Below are 22,758 nucleotides of genomic sequence, written 5' to 3'. Positions count from 1 at the left end.
TGGATAATTCCTCAAGCTTTTCAATTCCATTTATCTTAAAATTCGTTTCACAAAATTGTTACATGGTTATAATTCAATATCACTGTGTAATGATTTAAGAAATGTCTGGTAACTCTACTGTTGGGTAATTTCATGATTTAAGTATCCTGTAATTGTTTTTATGTCAATAAGCATTTACTAAACAACCTTTAAATGCAAAAAAAAAATAAAAACTTTTCTCAAAGGAGGAATGAAAAGATGAATCATTTTTATTTTCAATATGGAGAAAGCAAAGTATGAGTAAGTTAAAAGGGCTGGTCAGCATGCATGTTGAGTCTCTAACAAGTAATTCTTTTGTATCCATTCCTATCATCTTAGAAAACACTCCATCTGGCAGGTAACTGCTGTTCATACTATATAGAGCAAACTAAAGTAGAAATTAAAGGAAGCCCACTATAAAACCCATGTAAAAGAAAAAAAAAAGCAGCCGCTAATCAACTTGAGAAATAAATGAGATAAATTAGCTCTATCTGTGTCCAGCTGAGTATGTCACTTAAACACAAGGGCCAACCTTATCTCATTTGTTTTCTTCAAGAGGCTGCATAAAGATAATGGCTACCAGCAGAATCTGCCTTTCAAGTACACGATATAGTGCCACCAAACTCACACCTTTTTATAAGAGGTTAAGTTTTACTAATAGTATTAAATTGACAATAAATGAACTTCAAAGTAAGAGGCTGAGAACAAAAAACAACACACAGACACACATGTACAGACATATTGTAGAAGAGCACCACTTATACTGTGCTGGCTTTGGGCATCTGCAGGGGCTGATGGACACTGACCGGCAAGTGTCTCCTTATCACCTCCATGCTTGACTGCATGCCACCCTTTGCCCTCAGCTTCAGTACCTCTGCTCCCAAAGACTCATGAGACACAGGCCCATTTCTCAAGAGAAGGTCATGCCCAGTTATCCTGGACCAACATACATAAACGTGGATGTTTTCTGCTTTCCAGTCAGAAAGAACATGCAAAAACTCCTCATCAGACAAGTGGCAGGAGTACATGGGAAATTGATTTTTTGTCATGTACATGGCAGAAAATCCATGGCTTCAAAGCCAAGTATAAAGGAACAGTACACAGTGACTAAAGACTACTTAACTGAGTTCCAAAGTATGTCACTGGCCGAACTCACATTATTTTACCCAAGCAGATAATTTAAGAAAGGTGAACATACAACCCTATACTTATGTTTGACTAATAGTCCTTTCTCTAAGTCAGCTAAACCAGGTTTTATTATCCTAAGACAAAAGTTAAATTCAAAGAGAACAAAGCTAATATGAAAAAAATGTCCCATCTTTTGAAAAAGAAAAAGTCCCACAATCACCATTCTGTATGCTACTCAGGCACTGAAAAGGTACAATAAATGAAATTAGTTGGTTTGCGTATATATAAGATCATTAAAATTAGAACATGCCAAAAAAAATTCCATTGTAAGTTTCATGAATTCTGCCTGCTGTGGAAAAACATCAAAATGCAGTCTCACATAGGCTGGTCATATTAGAGTATAATATTTATTCAATTTCACCACTTATAATCACTGTGTGATAACCAAATCAACCCTGACAGAAACTTTCACATTTCAAAATACAGATAACATACTTATTTTCAACTATTTTGCTTACAAGTACTTGTCAATTCTCATGCAGTGTTCATAATTAGGAGATACTGTACAATAACCCTCTTATATTACACTTACTAAGGACCAAATTCAGAGGGTAAAAAAATGCCAACACAAACTCATTCTCCAAAAACTGCCCATGGATGTACTGTGACTGTTCCTTCCTAATTACATGCTTACGGTACATTTCCTGTAACATGTGTACTGTAGTCACATAATATTTATGATGAGGCAATAATATCATTTCAGTAAAGGAGTACAATAAATGAGACTAAAAGTTGAAGAGATCAGAGCATGTCAAAATCATCTGAGAACATACACTGTACAAACTTCAGTGTTTTCCACTGTCCAGTTGGAAAGAACATGCACAAAGATTTTTTAGCAGACAGTTGTCAGGAGTGCATGAAAAATTGGCTTTCATGTCATATATGTTGAAAGAAGATCAATGCCAATTCAAAACAGAATTGTGCTCATTATCTTTTGGGTCTGTCTATATCATCTATAGCTGCTAGAAGTTTCTGTCTTGCTTTCTTATTGATATGGGATCCCAGGCAAACATTTACCAGATTGGTCAGCTGTTTCGTTGAATACTCCTGCTCAAAAAAAGAATCCAAGTTTAGTATACTAACAGACATATTTTACCAGTGCAACTGAAGAGCAGGCACATATTCAGGTCTCAGTGGATAGCTTCCAAGCACTACAAACCAGTGAAAAGCAGTGGAAATGATAACTGAGACATGGAAGACTAACTGTTTGTAGAGCTATAACAACACAGAATAAGCACACTTTTTGAAATAGAAGCACTAGAATCTTTTTAATATAGCAGAGCAATCTGACATGCCTGTGCTTTTGGCTACTTTGAAGATTATACATTTTCTTGTATCTTTCTGCAATTGTCTTTGTTACTAAGTTATCAAAATACAATGATATTTCAAAATTTTTAAATGACACTGAATGATTTTCTGGCTCTCTACATTTTGCAAGCATTTTAGGCAGAAGAAAAAAATCTCTGTAATAATAGAAAGTAAATTAAAAATAATTAAATAAATGAAGACGGTAACAAGAATCAGAAAGTTACTATTTTTTAAACCTTCATATTCGTAATGATAGCTTGTAAATATAATTAAGACTAAGTATTTTTTGCTACACAAATCTACTTGGTTCCTGAATTTTCAAATAATAAGTTGCTAGACTGAGAATGAATAGGGAATAATCAAGAAGCTTTGCATATTGATTTGATTCTGGAACTTGAATAGCAAGAATTCAGACACGGAGAGTTGAGTACTATCATCTAGTAAGAAAAGAACACGTGCCTTCACTGGAGGGAACCACTGAAGACAGTGCAACCTCAAAATATGGGTGTTCATTTAACAACTAAGTCAACCACTCAGTTTGTAGAGCTGACCTCTGAAGGCACCAGTCAGCTTCTGGTAAATTCTCTCAAGTAATCAGTCAACACTTACAATAATGACTACCCATTGTCATCGAGCACTAGACTAGACTAGCATGAGAAGTTCTCTGGATGACAGGACAATCTTCCTGCTCCTTGAGAAGTTTCACTGAATCACAAATATCAGTTAGTTAAAGCTCTTCCAAAAATACCAAGCTAAACATTTTAGTCCACTACATTAAAGAGGAAACCCAAAAATGGGGATCGTCTCAATCAAATAATGGATATCTCAGAGCTGTGTTTTTTCTCCTCAGCTGCTTTACTTTCCCCAAACCCTTTCCTCAGTACCAACCCTAAAGTGTTTGCAGTATTCTTTACTAAATTGACTCCAGCAACATTCAGTAGTCTGCCTGCAACTCCTTCAGCATTTGGGTTCTCAAATGTCAGAGGTCAATGGGACTAGTAGTGGTGACATTTTTTTCAGATCAGAATCACAAGTAACATATATATTTCAACTTTGCTTCCAAAGTCTGAAACTGACCTGTAATGGGCACACTTATACAAAACTCAGGCTAATATTCATTTCATTTTTCCCAGAGTGTTGGAACCAGGAAGGATGAGGATGATAAAGTAAATATAGATAATTCCTTATTTTCTTACCCGGTCGAATGAAATAAAAATTTACTAAGCTTTCACCTATGATGTTTATAGCCTAAATAAACATTGAAGGAATAAGATTTGGTGATAATTTTAACACTTCCCATATTTTCATTAAGTCTGTCTTCACACACTACCTATTCAGACAAATGATATAACAATCATACAGAAAAGCTCCTTGCATTGAGTATGCTCTGGTGATATATGTTGAGTTGAACTGTGTCAAAAATTCATCATCCTAAATAAATACTTAATAAATGGCATTTTTCTCTACTTATCTATGCATCTACACAGAAGAAAAATAATCACATCTATACATAAGGTAAAAGTCTAATGTAGGGTGAAGTTAAATTTAGCCATTTAAATATTAATATATTCAATAATCACTATTACATGTCAGTGTGTTTGGCTGTCACCAATTCATTGTTGAAAGCTACAAGTTTAAGTTATATAATAGACTTCAGTGTGTGAATCATTTCAATGTTGCTATATCCAATTTGTCTTGATGTTAACCAACTTCAGCCTTTTCCTACACACGGCTGCAGGATAAACACAGTTAAAGTTCAGACTCTGGCTACCTTTCCAGATAATTACTGTTACAGTTCACAAGATTTCAAAAGGATTTGATTAGGCAAAGGGCATTGCACAGACACAGTGTGAATATGGTAAAGAAGTGGCAGTTCCTTTCACATTTCACTTTCATGACTTTGAATTATACAATAGACCAGACAAGAACAGCACAAAGGAAAAGGAATAAAAACTTAATTAGCTGTTTTCCATCTCTCACCCTGTGCTCTTTGATCCAGCGTTCCATGTCATTCTCAGTTAGGTAGTAGGCTTTTATATAGGTTTCCACAAATTCTTTATCAGGAATGGGTCTAATATCTGTTAGTTTTTCAAGTTTCATTAAAAACTGTTGAAAATCCAATTGCATCAAGGCACGACCCTCATTACTACACTTCTTGACGTTGGCATACCTAAAATACACCACAATAAAAACATAAATGATGGGATGGTTAGAAAAAGAAATCTGTAGCTACTTAAACTTTTCTTTAACCCGTATTTGGACATATACTCCACAAATGAGAGGATTACAGGAAAAAAAGCACATGAGCCCTGTGCTAGAAGGATGGGCTGTGTTTGGCCCTGCCACACAACAGTCCTTTGACCTATCTGGGCCTCAGTTTCCTCATTTGCAAAGCAAAGAAACTTAATAAACTTCTAAAGTTCTTTGCTGCTTCACAGATCACAGTTCTCCACACTCTAACATAATCATCTGTGAGAAAGTAAAATTGATATTCCAGTTAAGCTGGCTGCCAAGAATAAGTTATAAAACTAAGTAACCTTAGTTTTATAAAACTGTTTAATACTTGAATTTCCCTAAGGAAATTTGTAAGAAAACTAAAGCTTCTACTATTTAAAGGAAGCAACCTTTTTTTCTAATAAAAAGTGTCTTATACAGAAATAAATATAACATTTTTGTTCAGTTTTCTATTTTATTAAACAAATTAAAAATACTTTTCAGTCATGATTGTTGACACGGCTATTTTGTGATTTATAACCCTGTTGGTTCCAATACAGAGCTCCAAATCTGTTGTCAGCTTCCCACTTTCTAACATTCTTTTCAATAGCAAGTAAGAACTGAAGAGAAATCAGATGAATGATAGTATGAAAATTCAGGTGATGTGTAATTCTAGATCACTATGAATAGTCTTTGAAATAGCAGCTTGCTTTCCAGGGGTAGTTTAAATGTATCACTGATTCTCATTTGTGTTTTAGATGGTATAGGCCAGAGTAAGCATGATCTCTGAGAAAGTGGGAAAATAACTATTGATAGATCTGTAAACTCAATAGATGAAAGATTTATACAGTTTAAAATGATATAATAATAATAATAATATTAATATGGATATAGTGGTTATGAAAAGTGATTTTGCCATCAGAAAATCAGGAGTTCATAAGCTTCTCTGTGTTTAAAAACTGTGTGTACTAGGAGAAGTTATCTGACCTCTTTACGCCTTGATTTTCTAAGTCTAGGCTTTCTCATTGCTGAAACAGAGAGAATAGTGGTTCTATCAAGGAGTGTTCATGTTAGGATTTGGTGATATAATCCTTTGAAGTGCTTGGCTTAGTAAATGACACAGAGTGCTCAATAAATGTTAGGTACAATCATAGTCATATTATTAGGTAATAATAATAATTATTAGTTTAACTTTCAGATCAGCTCTAGATGCTTCATTCCTTACTCCTCTACTAGGTGATTCTAGGTCACCAGCAAGAAAAGAAAGCATTGGTCAGAGGTGGTATAGTGGGGTTTAAGGTTTCTTCTCTGATTATATTCCAAAGTGAAACCATAATTATAATGGACTGTCTGCTATTTACCACTCTCTCTACCTAATTTGCATCCATTAATGATAAGATATAACATTATTCATATATTATGATTCATCACTGAAGAAGCAGATAACGCTTTCATGACAAACTTACCCTTCCACAATAGTTCTATTAGCCAATCGTATACAATGTTCCCAAAGTATATTAGACACAGGCAAGGGTATCCGAACTCTCTTAGAAACCTCATTTAACCTCCTGTTAAACTGTTCAAATTCCTAAGACAAAAATCATGGCGATGTATTAATATATTTATGTCACATTGCTTTCCCATCTTAGCAGCAAAAAAAGATTTAGAAAGACTAAGAATCAACCAAGTAAAACAAAAAGAGACAGTGCTGAAGATAATCTGGATTTCAGTGATGTTTGTTTTTAAGGGTATATCAAGTATAAAAAATTGTGTTATAATATAGAATATACTATCTTTTATCTCAAAGGAAGTATCATTAACTGATTAAATAATGCTAACTACACTCAATTGTTTCTATATCTCAAATTTTTCCATCACTGTCAAGAGCTTAAGAATCTAATATACCTTTTAAAAGATCTTCAAGAAACCCAGTTTTAAGAAAATGTTTATAAGCTTTAAACTCAGTGAATTTTTTGTAATTTATAGCTATACTTCTTAGAGAACAACCTGATAAATTATTATCTTTCTTGAACATTCTTTAAAAGTAAATAAATTACTATATTCTGAATTGTTTGGAAGTCATGTAATTGCTGAAAATTTTTAATACAAATAAAAAATAAAACAAATTTTACTTTCTATTACACACAGAAAAATTGAACATTTTTATTACTTATTAGTAACTTTTATGATATCATGCTACTAAAAACAAAACCGTATTATTAAAAATAATAATATATATTAAAAATAAAGATATATATATTTAGACAATTCCAAGAATTACATGAAAGCAGCAGCTGGTTCATCCTTCAATAAATATACTTCTGGTTTCTTTGGATTATCATCACCTAAATATATTCATCTACAAAAATAAACTCTGTTGGACCTTCCTTGACAATATATTTCAAATATATTTAAGAAAGCTTAAAATGGCATTCCTTTCTCAGTTTTCTCAATAGAGAAGCTACACAATACTTAAGAAGATTGACAAGTTTTCGGTAACACGTAGGTGGAAAAAAATCTAATCACCAGTCAAGCCACGTGATTATTGTGTTATCCTCTGCTCTTTTGACACCTCCCAAATCACACTTTTTTTTGGTGACTTATTTTTGACAGTTAATTACCTTTAATATTTATGAAAAGAAGTTGATCTTCAATCCAATAAGTTTACTTTTGAAAATCAAAGTTAAATAAATAATTGCTCTTCATCTTTTTCATCTCCTGAATCTAGCAGAGCAGTAGCATTTGTTACTGAGTTTATGCTTTGCTGCAGTAAACTCTGCTTTAGATTTCAGGAGTCAAGATTCAATACTTTTAATTATTTTAAACATAAAGTTATATGCTTACTATATATAGTTATATGCATCCTACTCATTGCTAAATTTAGTATTCAAGAATGCTTGTTATTAAATGAATAATAAAACCATTTCATTTTGCTTATGGCTCTCTTGGGGGCAACAAATGCAAACAGCTTTTACCTAAAGGTTTGGACTTGGAAAGGTAACAGAAAGAACAAAAGTTATCATAAAAGTTCTTTAGAAAAGAAGGTCTCAAACCACTGAAAACAGGGTTCAGATTAATAATCTGAGTAACACCAGTTCTTTCTTAAAACATTAATGTTTCTTTGAATTAAGAATAACTGAATCAAGTAGCCTTTCTGGTGTGTGTGTATATATATATATATATATATATATATGTATGTATGTATGTATGTATGTGTGTGTGTGTGTGTGTGTGTGTGTGTGTGTGTGTGTGTGTGTACACACACACACTGGGTGCAGAAATCTCTTTTTAATTCCATTCCTATCAGTACTATGGTTAGCATATCATAAACAACAGAATCAACTTTTCAAAAGCAGAATTGTTCCCAAAAAGAAGTAATTATTTATAAGTTACTTTTACCTTTTACATTCCAAATTAAAATTCCCAACTGAAATTTTCTGGGTGCTCTAGAAACCAAAGTTCTTTCAGGGTGGCAGACACAGAGCAGCCGTCACCCACCCCTGAGATCTCACACTAACTCCTAGACTGGCAACTGATCTGGGGCACACTTCACTCCTTGAGTCTGGGGTTGGCCTGTCTTCAACCCCACCTCCAGGAGGGTACCACACATTGCCGGAAGTTGGCACACCAGAGGAACTTCACTGCTCTCTGTTTTGTTCTCTGGCTTTGTTTACTGGTTCTGAAGTATCCCAGGCTATTATTTTATTGCCTTGGACTAAGCAAGCAAGAATTTTGTGTAAATGAGATAAAAGTCAGGAACATAAGAAGGGCCAATTATCTTTTAACTGACAAATATGAAAACAGAATTTTTCCAAAAGAGTTTTTCATTTTCTCAGATGCTCCTTTCTCACCTCAGACATCCACATGGCTCATTTCTTCCTTCAGGCCTTTCCTCAGTTCTCACTTTATCCAGTCCTTCTCTGATCACAAGTAAATAAATGATATTCCTCCCTCACCCACACCCTGCCACTCTCTATCCCTCTTCTGCTGGTTATTTATTTTTTCACAGGACTATTCATCACTTGACAAATTATATCATAATTTATCTCGTTATGCTGTCCCCACATTGCTATGCAAATTCCTTCAGGGCATGGCTAAGTTTCTTAACCCATAACTATATTGCCAGCACCTAGATCAGAGCGTGGCACATGTCAGGTGACCCATAAATCTCTCATGGTGCATAAATGGAAAAAAAATAATAATAACGATAATACTTTCCAGACAACTTTTAAATGTTAATCATTAAATGCAAAGGTGTTTGTTTGCATGACACACAGTAAAAGTAATGTGTTCTCTTGAAAAAGTCAACTTAGAATAATCAGGGGCAGGGTCTCTTGCTAATGAATATATACAACTATAGAAACAAATCTTCTAATTAAATAGAAATATCTTCTTCTTGTCACTACAGTCATGGCTATTGAGGTTACATAATATGAAGTCAGCCAAGACATACCAATCAAACCCTAAATGAGCAATTAATGAGCAAAACCAAAAAAAATCTACAAAGTATTCTTGGGTTAAATGAATACAAAATTCAGAAAGTCCCTGTTCAGGGACTTTAATATCAAAATGCTAGAAATGTGGGAATAGCTATAATTTCACTACTTTATAACTACTGCAATTACAACAATAGTTCTTTTAGTAGAATCCTCTTTAATGAAGATATTTCCCAGAGTACTTGCCTTTAACAGTGCATCTACATATATGTTGTGCTGTGACATAATTTCCTTTACATCCCATTTCACATTAGCCATTAGGAGCAGCATCTGTTCATAATCAATAGCTTTACCAGCTACAATCCAGTAAATTGGTTTGCGTAGTTCACTGGCAGTTGAGATTGTCTGAAATAAATTTCACAGAAATGAAAACAAACGTTTTCTAAAAGCATAAAATTTTTAATGAGTATTTGCTCCAATTTCTAGCATATATCACATCTGCAAATAAAACACATTTGGAGATTTAAATTATGAAACTACTTTGATTTGCAGGAAAGGGATGACTCAAAACATAATTTTGAGACATTCAGTGAACATGAGGCTACTGACCCTACAACTATAAAAGAACTAGAGATTATCATGGATTCCAGCACATTTTTCTTTCACTTCTCTCCATTTCCACTCCCACTTCCCCAGCTCAAGATTCCATCAGCTCTTAACTGTATTTCTCTAACAGCTTTCAAGCTGGTCTCCCTGCCCCTAGCCTTGCCATCTGAAGTTCTTTCTTTACAATGCCCCCAAAGTACTCTTTCTAAAACACACACCTGACAAAACCATGCCACTCACCTATTTCAAATCCTCCAGTAGTTTCCCAGTACCCTGGGAATACAGTCCAAGCCCTGGCTGAGAACGCTGCACACCATGCGGCTCCTGCTAACCGCTCCAGCTATCTTTCTCCTAAGTAGCCCTCGTCCTTACTCTGACAAGCTGAGTGGCCCTCAGCTGCTCACATGCACCCCTGTACTCTCTCTCCTCTGCTGGCTTTACATAAACCATTCCCTTGGTTTGGAATAAAATCCCAACTCATCCAACTGGCCCGGTTTAAACAGCACTTCCTCTAGACAGCCTCTCTAGACAACCTTCTCCCAATCACACCCTCTTTGCTCCTCCAGTAAAGGCGAAACACCATCTCTATTTCTTTCCCTTTACTGTATTTTATTGTAAATAGTTTTAATTGGCTTGCTCTCTCACTAGACTAAAAGATATATGAGGTGCTCAATAAGTACTTATTTAATGCAGGAATTCATGAGTGAATAAACGAATATTCTAATTCATCTCTCCTGGGATTTGGAGACTAGTTTAAAAAGTAAGACTAAATAATGTGAAGGTCTTAACTTGCTCACAGTTGAAATGATACACAAGACCATCTCTGACCTGAGAATAAAACTGCTGAAGAAAAGGCTTTTTGACTGCAGGCATCACAGCATCCAGATGTGGCTGAAGGAACTCAAACTGTTCAGCCAAGAATACCCTACAAGGAATAAATGACCCATCACATAAGCAAGTGCAGGATTTAAAGCCTGCCAATATTTTTGTATATGTAATCTTTAAGATTTCTAAGCAAAAGTTTAACTATTAAAATTATTTTCACTTTAGTGAACTACCTTGTACCACCACCTGACATACTCATGTACAATCTACACAAAAATTAATGCAAGCTTATTGCAGGATGTGAGCTAAGGTGGACGACGGGTGACTTCAAAGGATCTGATGTGCACACACGGTGGAGGCATGCTGACTCAGCACAGAACAGGTAAGCACAGAGAACACGCAAGCCTGAAGAAAAAATACAACAGTAATTTTTGAAAGAATTTCTTTTAAATATCCCATTTAATTATACACAACAGACCCTTGAATTCACAGATTTAGTATTTCAAAAGCAACCAACTGTAGCTTGGCTGAGATGTGCAAGTGAACCTCAGGTCATGAGACTGGTTCCAAGAGTGGGAGTCATTTGGCTGGAAGACTGCTGGCAGCTGCACTGTTCTTTTCTACTTTGTGTTATAAACACAAAAACTCTCAAATTTTATTGGACCACATTATATAGAAGAAGTTATATGCTTTAATTGTTTAAAAAACTGGGGAATTTATAAAGGTCAGGAAACATTCTTGCTGATGTCAAGAGTCAACTATATTGAACACTGACAGTGTAACTACAGTTTCTCCAGAGTCACAATTTCATAGGAAAATATAAGGTACACTATACCATCTTTTTTTAACTTTTTACTTAAAGCAAGGATCATGCTGCTAAATATTGAAACTTAAAAAGATTTCCCTCCTTCCATTTACATAACTGAGAACCAACCATGCAGTTTTAAAAACTGATTGGTAATCTACTTTAGGACTTGCTTCTCAGAAATACATGTGATATTTACAACTGGGAGATGCATACAGCTAGAAGCCTAATTACATAATGCTTACTTTTATAACCTTTCTTAAGTATTTAATGGTAAAGCAATGGTTTTTAACAACTTACAAGGATTCTGTGGCTATCACTCTTTCTGCCAACCCATACAATGTATCCCCAGATGTCAAAACCACTAGGTGACTGAGGTGTGGGCTCGGCACCTTCTCCTTTCTCTCTTCTGCTGCTGTGAGTGTGGCAGTAGGGTCAGCTGAAACTTCCTGAAAATACAACAAACAGACATAGCCTGAAATAGCAAATCTCATAGCAATAAGCCATGTGATTTTATAAAACTGAAACTATAATTAAAACGCTCTTAGATATATATTAATTACATTTAGATTCCGTTCTTTCCTTTTACATTTTCTAACTGCTGGAACTGACCTCTTCATACAAGTGAAAATGATCCAACTCTATATGCTATTATCTGTGCAAGACCTAAAGTTGGCAACTCAAGGAATCTTTGTGAATTGTCAGATGTGTCATACAGACAATAGTAAGATACCCTTCAAAAACTTGTAAATGAGGGAAAAGAGAATGCCCCTCAAGGAACAAGCTGGCAAAACCCCAAATTATGGTGTTATTAACCATTTCAAACCCAGACCTTAATCAAGGTAACTCTGGTGTAATCTCAAGGAGGCAGGTCCAGAATGTAGTTACAAGCTGAACAGCACCAACTGTACTGTATATGTTTGGGAACATACTATTGATGAGAAGGAAAATGGTTAATGGGAATAAAAGAAAAGGATGCCCCAAGAGCAGCACATGCTGAGCTTTAAAAGATCCTCAAAGAAAAATTACAGCACAAAAATTGGATACAACCAAATCTAAAATGTACAATGTGTAAATCTATTTAAGATCCATTACATAGTCACAAATTTCCAACATTTTCCATATGAATAAGAGACTTTAAATGCATAAGACTTTGGGCGTGTAAGTTAGGTTTATAAATTCAGCAAAATGGAAATAAAACATTGTAAAACCTTTTAAGTTAGAAATGGTTTCATTCTTTAGTTCTTTTTCATATCTTTCCTTCTAGTAAAGATACTATCTCTCTTCAATCTCCAACTACTCAATCATTAAAAGCTATTTTGGGAGCACTGTGCTTTCCTTGGGGAGAATCAGGATTAGGGAACCACACAAGTTAATTAATGCCACAGCTCCAGTATTTATTTCCTTCCACTAAAAAAGGAAATAACCTCCCCACTCTCCCCAAAAAATCACAAAATTACATACTATTTGGTTTCAACTAGTTGCCTGTGCTACTTAATTCTGGTGGTTATTCAGTTACCATCTACCAGACTGTCCAAGTGAGGAACCTTGGAATCATTCAAGGCTCCTCTTCCTCCTCCCCGCCCCCATGCCTAAACAGACACCAACCTCCCTCATGTGTTTCTTTCTTAAGTCACTACTCCATCAGGACCAAGCTCCCAGCATATTCTTGATTGGACTATTCTAAAACTTCCCCTAGCTTCTCCTGTTTTGCTCTGCTTTCCACACAGTTAATTGGCTTACTTTTCTATAATGCCCAGCTGATCTTTCTAAAGTGGAGACATTATCACACCACACCCTAGTTTAAAGTCTCAAATGACTACCCATTCCTTACAGGAGAAAGCCTAAACTTGCTACCATATTACTCTTTACAATCGACACCAGCTACCTTGCCATCTTCAGCGGTTGGTAATCTTCCATGCCCCTTAGGCCCAGCCACACTGCTACACCCACCCTAGTGACGCTCCTATCTTACCAGCCTTCTTCCCCTCATCTGCCTAGCTCTCTGCTCCTCATTTTTTAAGTCTGAGCTCATTCTCACCTCCTTTCTATAACTTCCTCAGTCTCCCAAGAATTAACATCTTTCTTGTGTTAATGTTATCTAAACATGTACACATTATCTGCCTGTGGCATAAAGTGCACTTTAGCAGTTGTTTCCTGACTCCCCTATTTCTTTTTGAGTTCTCAGAAGGTAGGCACCAGTTTCATCATCTTTGTATATCAAGGCCTTGGCATGCCTCCTGGCATCAGCAGGCTCTCAATTTGTTTAACTGATGAAGATGATGATAATGATGATGGTGATAAGTCTTTATTTCCTCTCCTCTTCTTCTCCTTTAAGCTCATCAGGTTTTGCCTGCCCTGCTCCAAAGAAATAGCTATCAAGGTCCCCGATGGCCTCCTTAGGACCAAATCCAATAGTCAATTCTGAATGCTTGTTTTATCCTACTGACCTTCAGCATCCTACATGGCTGATTTTGAAAAACTTTCTTTACTTAGTTCCTAGAACACCACACCCTCCTGGCTTTCCTCCTATGCCAGTGACCATTTCTCAGACTCCTTTGCTAGTCTGTCCCCCACTAGTGTTGACCTTTCAGCACTGGAAAGCCCTAGAGCTCAATCCTCAGACTTCTTTCACTTACATTCTACTCCCTAGATGATTTCATCCAGTCTCCTAGTTTTAAATGCCAACCACATTCCAACAACTCCAAAATTACATACTAGCACTAGACCTCTCTCACTTTCAGTGCACTTGAACATATCTGAAACTGAACTTTTGATGTCCTCCTCAAATGTGTCCCTCTTAAATGTCTTATCCATCTCTAGTAATGGCATCTTCATTATCCAGAAGTTAGGTGTCATCCTTGACTCCTTTTAGTGTCATACCCCACTTATAACCCAACCACAAATCTTGGTGGGTCTACCTTCAGTATCTGACCAAGTCTCACCAGTTCTTACACTAATACTTTGGCATAAGCCACCTTATCTCTCTCCTGAAGCATTATACACTGCAGTCAAAATAACTCTTTTAAATAATTAGGTCAAATCATGTCAACTCTTCTGCTTAAAGCTTTTCAATGGCTTCCTGTCTTCTTTAGGGTAAAATCCAAAGACCCTATATGATCTAGACTCTTGACTACCTCTCTGGTTCATCATAGCTGAACCTCTTCATTCCAGATACACTGGCCTCTTTGCTGTTCCTGGAACAGACCAAGCATGGTCCTACCTCAGGGCCTTTGCATTCCCTTTTCCCTCAAACTGAAACACTTCTCCCCCAAATATCTTCTCTCTACTAGAAAATTAGCTGCACTTGGGCATGGAATTTTGTCTGGTTCTCCCATCCCACCAAAACTGTATCCTGAACTCCCAGAATAGTGCCTGGCATCATCTGTAAAGTGTTCAATAAATAGGCACCGAATAACTGTTGAATAAATAAATTCTCATCCAGGTAACTCCCTCCCCTAATTCCTTCAGGGATCTACTTCAATGTGCCTTCTCAGAGAGGCCTTCCCTTGCCACCTAAATAAAATCAGCTCCCTTTTCTCCTCTATCCTTCTTTTCTAGGTCTTTGTAAGTCTCAGTACAACCTGACATTTAATTAGTCATTCATCCTTTATCTACCTCCTCTAATAGAGGCACCATCATCTTCTACAAGGTACCTAGGTGCTCAATATGTATTTGTTGAATGAACTAATAATAAAGGTAGCTATTCAACAATCACATATTCCCTGAGTCTTGTACCCTCATCATAGAGCTCCCTGCCATCCATCAACTTCCAACACTTCTACAGCATTCTGTATTTTCTTCTCAGTTCAGAGTTGTGAATAACCATCTCAGAGCAAGTCAAAGAATGATAAGAAGACCTGAGACCTGAAAACAAGAAAAACTAATATAAGAATTGGGGGAAGAGATAACTCACTTCGGCAAGATGGTTATGCTAGACAAATTGGCTCCAATGGGGTAGAAATAAAAATAATAGAAAACAGTTCCAGAGAGTATATTTGGCTGCATCATAACAAAGCGCATTCTATCAGGCAGAAGTGTAAGCCAGGAGGGGGCCTGCTTTGGGTGGTGATGAGCTCCCTATGGAAAAAGGGCCCAATCAGAGGTGACAGCTACTCAGTATGTATGAACACTGTACAGGATGAATGAGCACAGATAAGTTCCTTCCTGAGAAATACAGAGAATTATACTCCACAAGTACAATAAAATCCCCTTCTAAGCATCAAACACACCCTCTTTTAAGATACTATATGATGAAACTAACAAAAACTGGCATGAACACTCTGCCAGTATTATATAATCTCAAACTCAAAATTGCTCCTGGATAACCATGAATACCACACATTTTTGACAGCAGAGTTACTTCTGAACTTCATTCTTTTATGATTAGATATCATCATATATACATACAATCTATTTATAAAACTAAAAGTTTCTTCGAATCCAGCCACTAACTAGTTGATTTACGATGGAAGAAGAGGTGGTGCTAGAAGGTGACGGCTGGCAACATAAGGGTACATCTGTAGCCTAAGGAAATGTAGTATCTCTGTGCATGACAGGAGAGAGGTCAAGGCACCACCCAACCATCTCCTGACCCTCCTCCAAGTCAAGTCTGTTGAGTTTCCCTTAACTCACAGAGCTCTTGTACAAAAGCATTCTCGCAGAGATCACTGGAATTGTTGACCGTGCTTCGGAAGGTTTTCATTAGGATGCATTCCTTAGTTCCCAGTTAGTACTGCTATTTTAGGCATATAAATTATGGTAATTATCTACTTAAAGGCTAAAGTTCTGTATTTACATTTAGGGAAGTATGCTTGAAGAGAGCAAGAGTCATAAAATGTCAAGCTGATAGAAATAATGTATGTGCCTACCGTGCACTTCAATGGAAAAGCTCCTAAAATGGTTCAGTGTTTCAGCTTATCCGCATACAGTCAGGGAAGGATATAAAACTCTTTGAAGACTTTGAGAAATGAAACCTTTGTTCTCACAGTGAAAGTCACATTTTTTAGCCTTTCCTGCCACTAATTTACTACTAAAAGAGAATTAGTATTTATGGACTTTTCTAGAGAAATTTGAAATGTACTAAAGATTTATCAAAGATTTAAAGTTGGCCAAAGATCAACAATTTACCAGAGTCAAGTAGATAAACTAAATATTCACATTTCTGGTATCAATATTATCTACACCAGCATCCTTTCCTACTCTTCTGCTATTAGAACCACTTCTTTTAGACTTTTATTTGATATGTCAAATTACTTAGTTTACATTGGATTTGTAAGAACAACACATGATAAATAATTTCAGGTGGTATTTTTAATACCATGATGATCCTATTTTGCCTTTTACAGCTTAAAGAGAAGCAAAACTTAGAACACTATACATGGAGAAAATAAAATTACCAAAAAAGTGCTTATTAAAATTTCAATGAACACATAGGAGAAATATAAGGAAAAATACTACTTTCATCTAATGGTCCCAGATTGATTAGGCTATAAATTATTATAATAGCCGAAGAATGTACTGAATAGCAAGGAATCAATTAATGTTCTGCCAATGTAGACACAAGTTAATTAAGTGAAGAAATTAATATACCAGCTTATGAAAACCTGAGAGCAGGCCTAATAAATGACAAGTGTATTTTATGTATTCTCTAAAATAATTAAACAATGCTTATCAGTATGAGTAATAATTTAACATGTAAAACATTAGAAATCAATAGAAAGTTTCAGAAAAACTTCCCCTGTATTGCTGTATAGTCTTATCTTCCAGAGGGGTAAGGATTCTGGAGAACCCCTTTGAAAGGTCAGCTCCTTCCAAATTGAAGGAGAAATGAACAACTGCTCATACAGTCTTCTGATTTAAGGTACAGTCTTTGACTTAAGAGATGATAAGAATAAAGACTTAAAACATGTATTAAAAAGACAATGTACCAAAGGAAATAACAGGCATATCTATCTATTTATTTATTTATTGGGGAGAGGGGTGTAGTTGTTTTTCAAAAACATAGCTCTGAATATGATTACTATCAGTTCAGGAAAAATCTTTATCCAATGAACACAGAACAAGACAGACAAATGCTACAGACATATTATTATCAGTAGATGGATGGAAGCTGGTCTCAAAGAACAGCTAGTTCGGTCCCACTGCTCGTGTGGTCATGTTCATTATACACCATACGGCAAAATCTAAAGCATTAAATCTGTGCCTTAAGGGTCAAATCTGGAACCACGGTTTAACAATCGTAAGTAACTAGCAGAAATGACAGAGAAACACCAGAGCGAATGACTCTAGTGGTAAATTTTGGCCCAACAGTCTTTTTAAAAATGTACTGCTGTCATTTTATTATCAAGGAATCCACCGCCATGAGTGTCATGAAGCCCAGGCTGGCTCAGCAGGGGTGAGTTCTGGAGGTAACTACACCCTGCTCTGGACTTTCTGGTTACAGCCACTAGGCCCATCAATATTGAGGTGTTCAGCCAGAAACAAGAAAAATATAACCTGTGGACTAATCTGGAAAACAAGACCTGTTGCTCAAGGTTATACTAAGTATCAAACAAGGAGAAGCAAAAACAAAACACAGATGGGATTGACAAATTTTTCAAAGCAAAGACCAAAAACAAACAATAACAACAAAAATACACATGGCTGGGTCAAACAAGAAGCCCTGACCCTGGAAATGAAGTTCAGGAATAAATGCATAGCAGAGCCAAGAAAACAAACCAGTTTAAGCCAGAAGACAGGAAACTGGATTGGAGTTTATTCATTTACTCTATGAACATTTACTGAAGAAATGCTGTGTAGCAAGGTAGGTGCTATAAAATATATATATATACACACACACACACACACACACACACACACACACACATATATATATATATTGAAATTATATAAAAATATGTGCTGGACAAAAAGATCTTATGAAATGGTCAGGGAGGTAGATGAGATGGATACAGTTTATTTCCTCTGTGTAAAGAGCACTCACTAAATATCAGTACATTCCTCTCACTTTACTCACATCGCTGCTCAAAGATGCGACCTATCACTCTGCTTTCACTTTCTTCCTAGTTCTTATCAGTATTTGACACTATGTCATATATTTATCTGTCTTTTTATCCCAATATTATACAAATTTCAAAAAGACAGGAATTACCTCTTTCATGCACTGATAAATTTCTAGTACTTCAACAATGTCTGACATGTAATAATTATTTCAGTAAGTATTCTTAAAAGGAGGATTACATTGCTATACAAAAGCTTCAGTAACAGAAGCATGCACATAATATAGATTATGAGGAGAGAGGAAAATGACTGCTTATTTGTGTAGGTGACAGAATAAAGGAACATTTAGAGAATCCTGGGTTAATGCAAATGCAGAGAAATGTGCTGAACAACATGGCCAACCACAAGAAATTCTCCTATTTTAAATGTTTATGTTACCTTAAACACTATAGAGGGTCAGCCCTGTTTTGCTACCTAACCTATTTTCTTAAAACATGCATTACATCAGGTGACAAAACAGTCAAGAATCTGGACTCCCTACTACAAAGCCAACCATACCCAAACTTTCTCCTTGAATCTCAAAGCCATTTATAAAGTACTTCCACTCTCAGCAACACAACTCTTCATCATATACCAGTGCCCCAGTCACCAAGACTGCCCAACTGGGCCGAGCTTGCTCCCACAGCAAGGCTCTTCTCAGTCTCTGAACCTTAATTTGAATGCTGTTCCTTCTTCTTTTCCCCAGTAATCCCATGCCTAATCTTCACAGACTACCACAAGTCTCCTTTCCTCCTTTAGTCATTCTCTGACATCCAGTTTTCACATAACTTGTCCTGTCATTGAACTTGTACTGAATGTATAACTAAAATCTATTTTTTCATGTATACTAGTTTTCTCTCTAATCAGACCATAAGAAGCCTCCATTTTACCTCCTACAAGAACTTAGTATAAATATTAAAAACTCAGGCATTCAATATATATATAGATATACATACATACGTTGATGATTGGATGGCTAATTTCTTTTTTACATAACTTCAAAGAATTGATTCTAATTGATTACTTACCAGATCAATAAGGCTTTCTTGTATTCTGTTTAAAGTTGTCCTTAGTCTACTACTACTAAGGCCTAGTCCTGTTGATTCCAACTGTAAGAGAAAAAGGCATGCTACATCACTCTGGAGATAATGCCGCAAATTTTATAACTTCTAATTAACCAAAGTTAAGCATCTGATGAATTTTCAGTCAGATACCTAACCTTCAGAGGGTTTCCAAACTGCATTAAAAAATTCTAAACCATCAAGTAAAACCTTAGCCCCTAAGGGAACAAGAAAACTATTTTTACATGTGCATTTACAGGTCCCATAACATCTAACAATCTAATGAATGTGAGAGTTCACCAGAATTTCTTCCCCACAAGTTATTATTTTTAGTCAGAAAACTTGAGATTTTAAACACGAATAGGCTCATAAACAAAGGGAATAGATGGTGGTTACCATAGGGGTGGATGGTGGGGGGAATGGGTTAAACAGGTAAAGGAAAAAAATTAGAGAGTATTTCGTATCTTGACTTGGGCAATGAGAGTTAGATGAGGTCATGAGGGTAGGGTCCCCGTGATGGGATTACTGCCCTTACAAGAAGAGGTACCAGAGAGCTTGTTCTCTCCCTGCATAGGAACATGGAGGAAAAGCCAAGTGAAGAAACTGCTAATGGCAGCAATCTGCAAGCTATGAAGTCCTAACCAGAAACCAAGTCAACCTATACCTTGCTCCTAGACTTCCCAGCCTCCAGAACTATGAGAAATGAATTTTCATTGTTTGAACTATCCAGTCTATGGTATTTTGTATAGAACTCAAGCAGACTGAGACACTCCACATCCTTGTCAACTCCTGATATTGTCAATTCTTTTAACTGCAGCCCTTCTATTGGATGTGTAGTCACACTGAATGTGCTTTTGTGTATAATTTTCTGATAAACAACATCGCTTCATGTGCTTATTAGCCATTCACATCTTTTTTTGCGATTATCCATGTCTTTTGCCCATTTCTTACATTGTTTGTGTTCTTATTGAGTCATAAGAGTTGTTCACACATTCTGCAAACTTGTCCATCCTAAATATTTTGAAAATTTTTCTCCCAGTCTGACTTGCCTTTTTGTATATATCTTTTGAAAAGCAAAAGTTCACTGTGAAGAGTTCTATTTTATCAGTGTTTTCTTCTACAGTTGACAGTCTTTGTGCACTTAAGAAGCATATGCCTAACCCAGGGTCACAAAGATTTTCTAAGTTTTCTTCTAGAAGTTCTATAGTTTTGGATCTTTTATTTAGGTCTATAAACAACTTATTTAAATTCTTGTGTATGGCATGAGGAAAGGTTCAAGATTTTGTTCACCCGAATATATCCAAATATTCTAGGCACTATTTGCTGAAAAGAGTATTTTTCTCCATTGAATAATTTTAGCATCTTTTTCAAAAACCAATTGACCATATGTGTCTATTTTTAGTCTCTAATATGTTGCATTGATCTATAGATCTATTATCAGGCCAATACAATGTCTTGATTACTGTAGTTGTAGAGTAATCCTCTGAAAAGAGGAAATGTTAAGTCTTCCAACTTTGTTCTTCAAAAAATGTTTATTTTGGATCCTTTTGCTTTTTGTGCCAATTATGAAATATGTTTGTCAGTGTCTTCAAAAAAGCTTCCAAATTTCAGTTGGGATTGTACTTCATCTATAGACCAATTTGGGGAGGTTTCCATCTTGACAATACTGTTTTCTGATTGAACATGATATATCACTTAGGATTTATTTAGATAGCCTTTCTCTTCTTAATGCTTTAATTTTTTCAGTGCATAAATCAGTCATATTACCTATTAACCTAATCTTAAGAATTTTTCATGTTATTATAAGTTGTTTTTTAATTTCATTTTCTAATTATTCATTCTCACTGATTTTTGTATATTTACACTGTATCTTGGGAGCTTCCTAAGTTTAGTTCTAGAAGCTGACTCTTGGATTCATTAGGGTTTCCTATATAAATGATGTTATCTGCAAATAAGGACAATTTTACTTCTTTTCTAATCTGCATTCCTTTTATTTCTTACTTAAAGGCTAGGGCCTCCAGAACAATGTAAAATAAGTGGGTAAGAGTGAGAGTTGACATCTTAGCCCTGTTTCTCCTCATCTCAGATAGAAAATATTGAACATTTCCCATTGAGTATGTTAGCTATTTCAGAGACACCCATATCATGTTGAAGAAATTCTCTTCTGTTACTAGATTTCTGAATTTCTATCAGAAAAGCTTTCTCTGATTAGATGCTTCCTGTTGGAAACTCAGAAAACTAGTAACAGAACACTTTTCTATCAGGAAAGCATCTGTTAGATGTTTTGCTTTCTCTGAATCAATTTAAGCAATTATCACTTTTTTTCTAAGGAAAAAATGAATATAGTGATTTACATCAATTAATTTCACCATTGGATTTTTAAGCTGTTAAACCAATTATATTCACAAGACAAACATCACTTGGTCATGAATTAATTTGCTGTTTTCTTAAGGATTTTTAAAAATCTATGTCCATGAAGTTTATGACCCTATAGTCATGTTTTCTTGTAGTACCTTTGTTTGGTTTAGGAATCTTAATATTGGCCTCATAAAACAAATTGTGATTTTCTTTTCTTCTACTTTCTGAAAGTTATTATTAAATGTTTAATTGATATAGAGCTACAACTTTTCTGTTTCTCCTTAGCTTAATTTTTATGAATTTGTCAAGGAATTTGTCCATTTCATCTAGTTTGGCAGATTTATAGCCATAAATTTTTCATAATATTTCCTTACTATCCTTTTAATGTTAGGATCTGTACTGATGACCACTCTCAGTCTTGATTTAAAAGCTTGTGTTGTCTTCTTTTTTTCTCTATCAGTGTGGCCAGTTTATCAATTCTGTTCACATTCTATAAGAACCAGTTTTGGGCTTGATAGATTTTTTCTTCTGTTGCTTTCTATTTTCAATTCTTTTGTTTCCTGCTCTTATTATTTCCTTCCTTTAGTCACTTTAGGTTTAATTTGTTTCTTTTCCTAATTTCTGATTATTTATTTAGCATTTTATATCTGCAAATTTTTGGCCAATGTTGCCTCAAATATTTCTACTGCATTCTCTTTCCTCTCCATCTGGTAGTCCTACTTATATGTATGTTTGACCATTTGACATAACTTAACATGGCCCCAAGGCTTTGATCATTTTTGTTTCCTGATTTTTTTCTCTATGTTCTTCATTTTGAATAATTTCTATTGATTTATCTTCAAGTTCACATATTCTTTCCTCTGTCATGTATATTTGGCTGTTAAGTACATTGATTTTT

At 35.5% G+C, this 22,758-nt stretch overlaps 1 protein-coding gene across 2 annotated transcripts in view; it reads right to left on the bottom strand.

Moving 5' to 3' along the window:
• Positions 1-1,534: 1,534 nt before the first annotated feature.
• VPS50 (VPS50 subunit of EARP/GARPII complex) overlaps positions 1,535-22,758 on the bottom strand; it is a 132,400-nt gene continuing 111,176 nt past the window's right edge. Inside the window, exons 22-28 of one of the 2 annotated variants that reach the window (XM_036879228.2) lie at positions 19,470-19,550; positions 11,701-11,849; positions 10,599-10,695; positions 9,411-9,569; positions 6,195-6,316; positions 4,495-4,684; positions 1,535-2,253 (exon numbers count right to left, since the gene is read on the bottom strand). In XM_036879228.2, coding sequence (XP_036735123.1) covers positions 2,134-2,253; positions 4,495-4,684; positions 6,195-6,316; positions 9,411-9,569; positions 10,599-10,695; positions 11,701-11,849; positions 19,470-19,550 — 918 coding nt within the window. In that variant the 3' untranslated portion in view covers positions 1,535-2,133. The remainder of the gene's footprint in view (positions 2,254-4,494; positions 4,685-6,194; positions 6,317-9,410; positions 9,570-10,598; positions 10,696-11,700; positions 11,850-19,469; positions 19,551-22,758) is intronic. The other variant, XR_005023483.2, reaches the window with a different exon arrangement.

This window comes from Manis pentadactyla, chromosome 7 (genome assembly GCF_030020395.1).
Source record: "Manis pentadactyla isolate mManPen7 chromosome 7, mManPen7.hap1, whole genome shotgun sequence".
NCBI classification, from domain to species: Eukaryota; Metazoa; Chordata; class Mammalia; order Pholidota; family Manidae; genus Manis; species Manis pentadactyla.
Note: the sequence above shows the minus strand (reverse complement) of the source record. Positions and strands in the feature narration are given on the sequence as shown.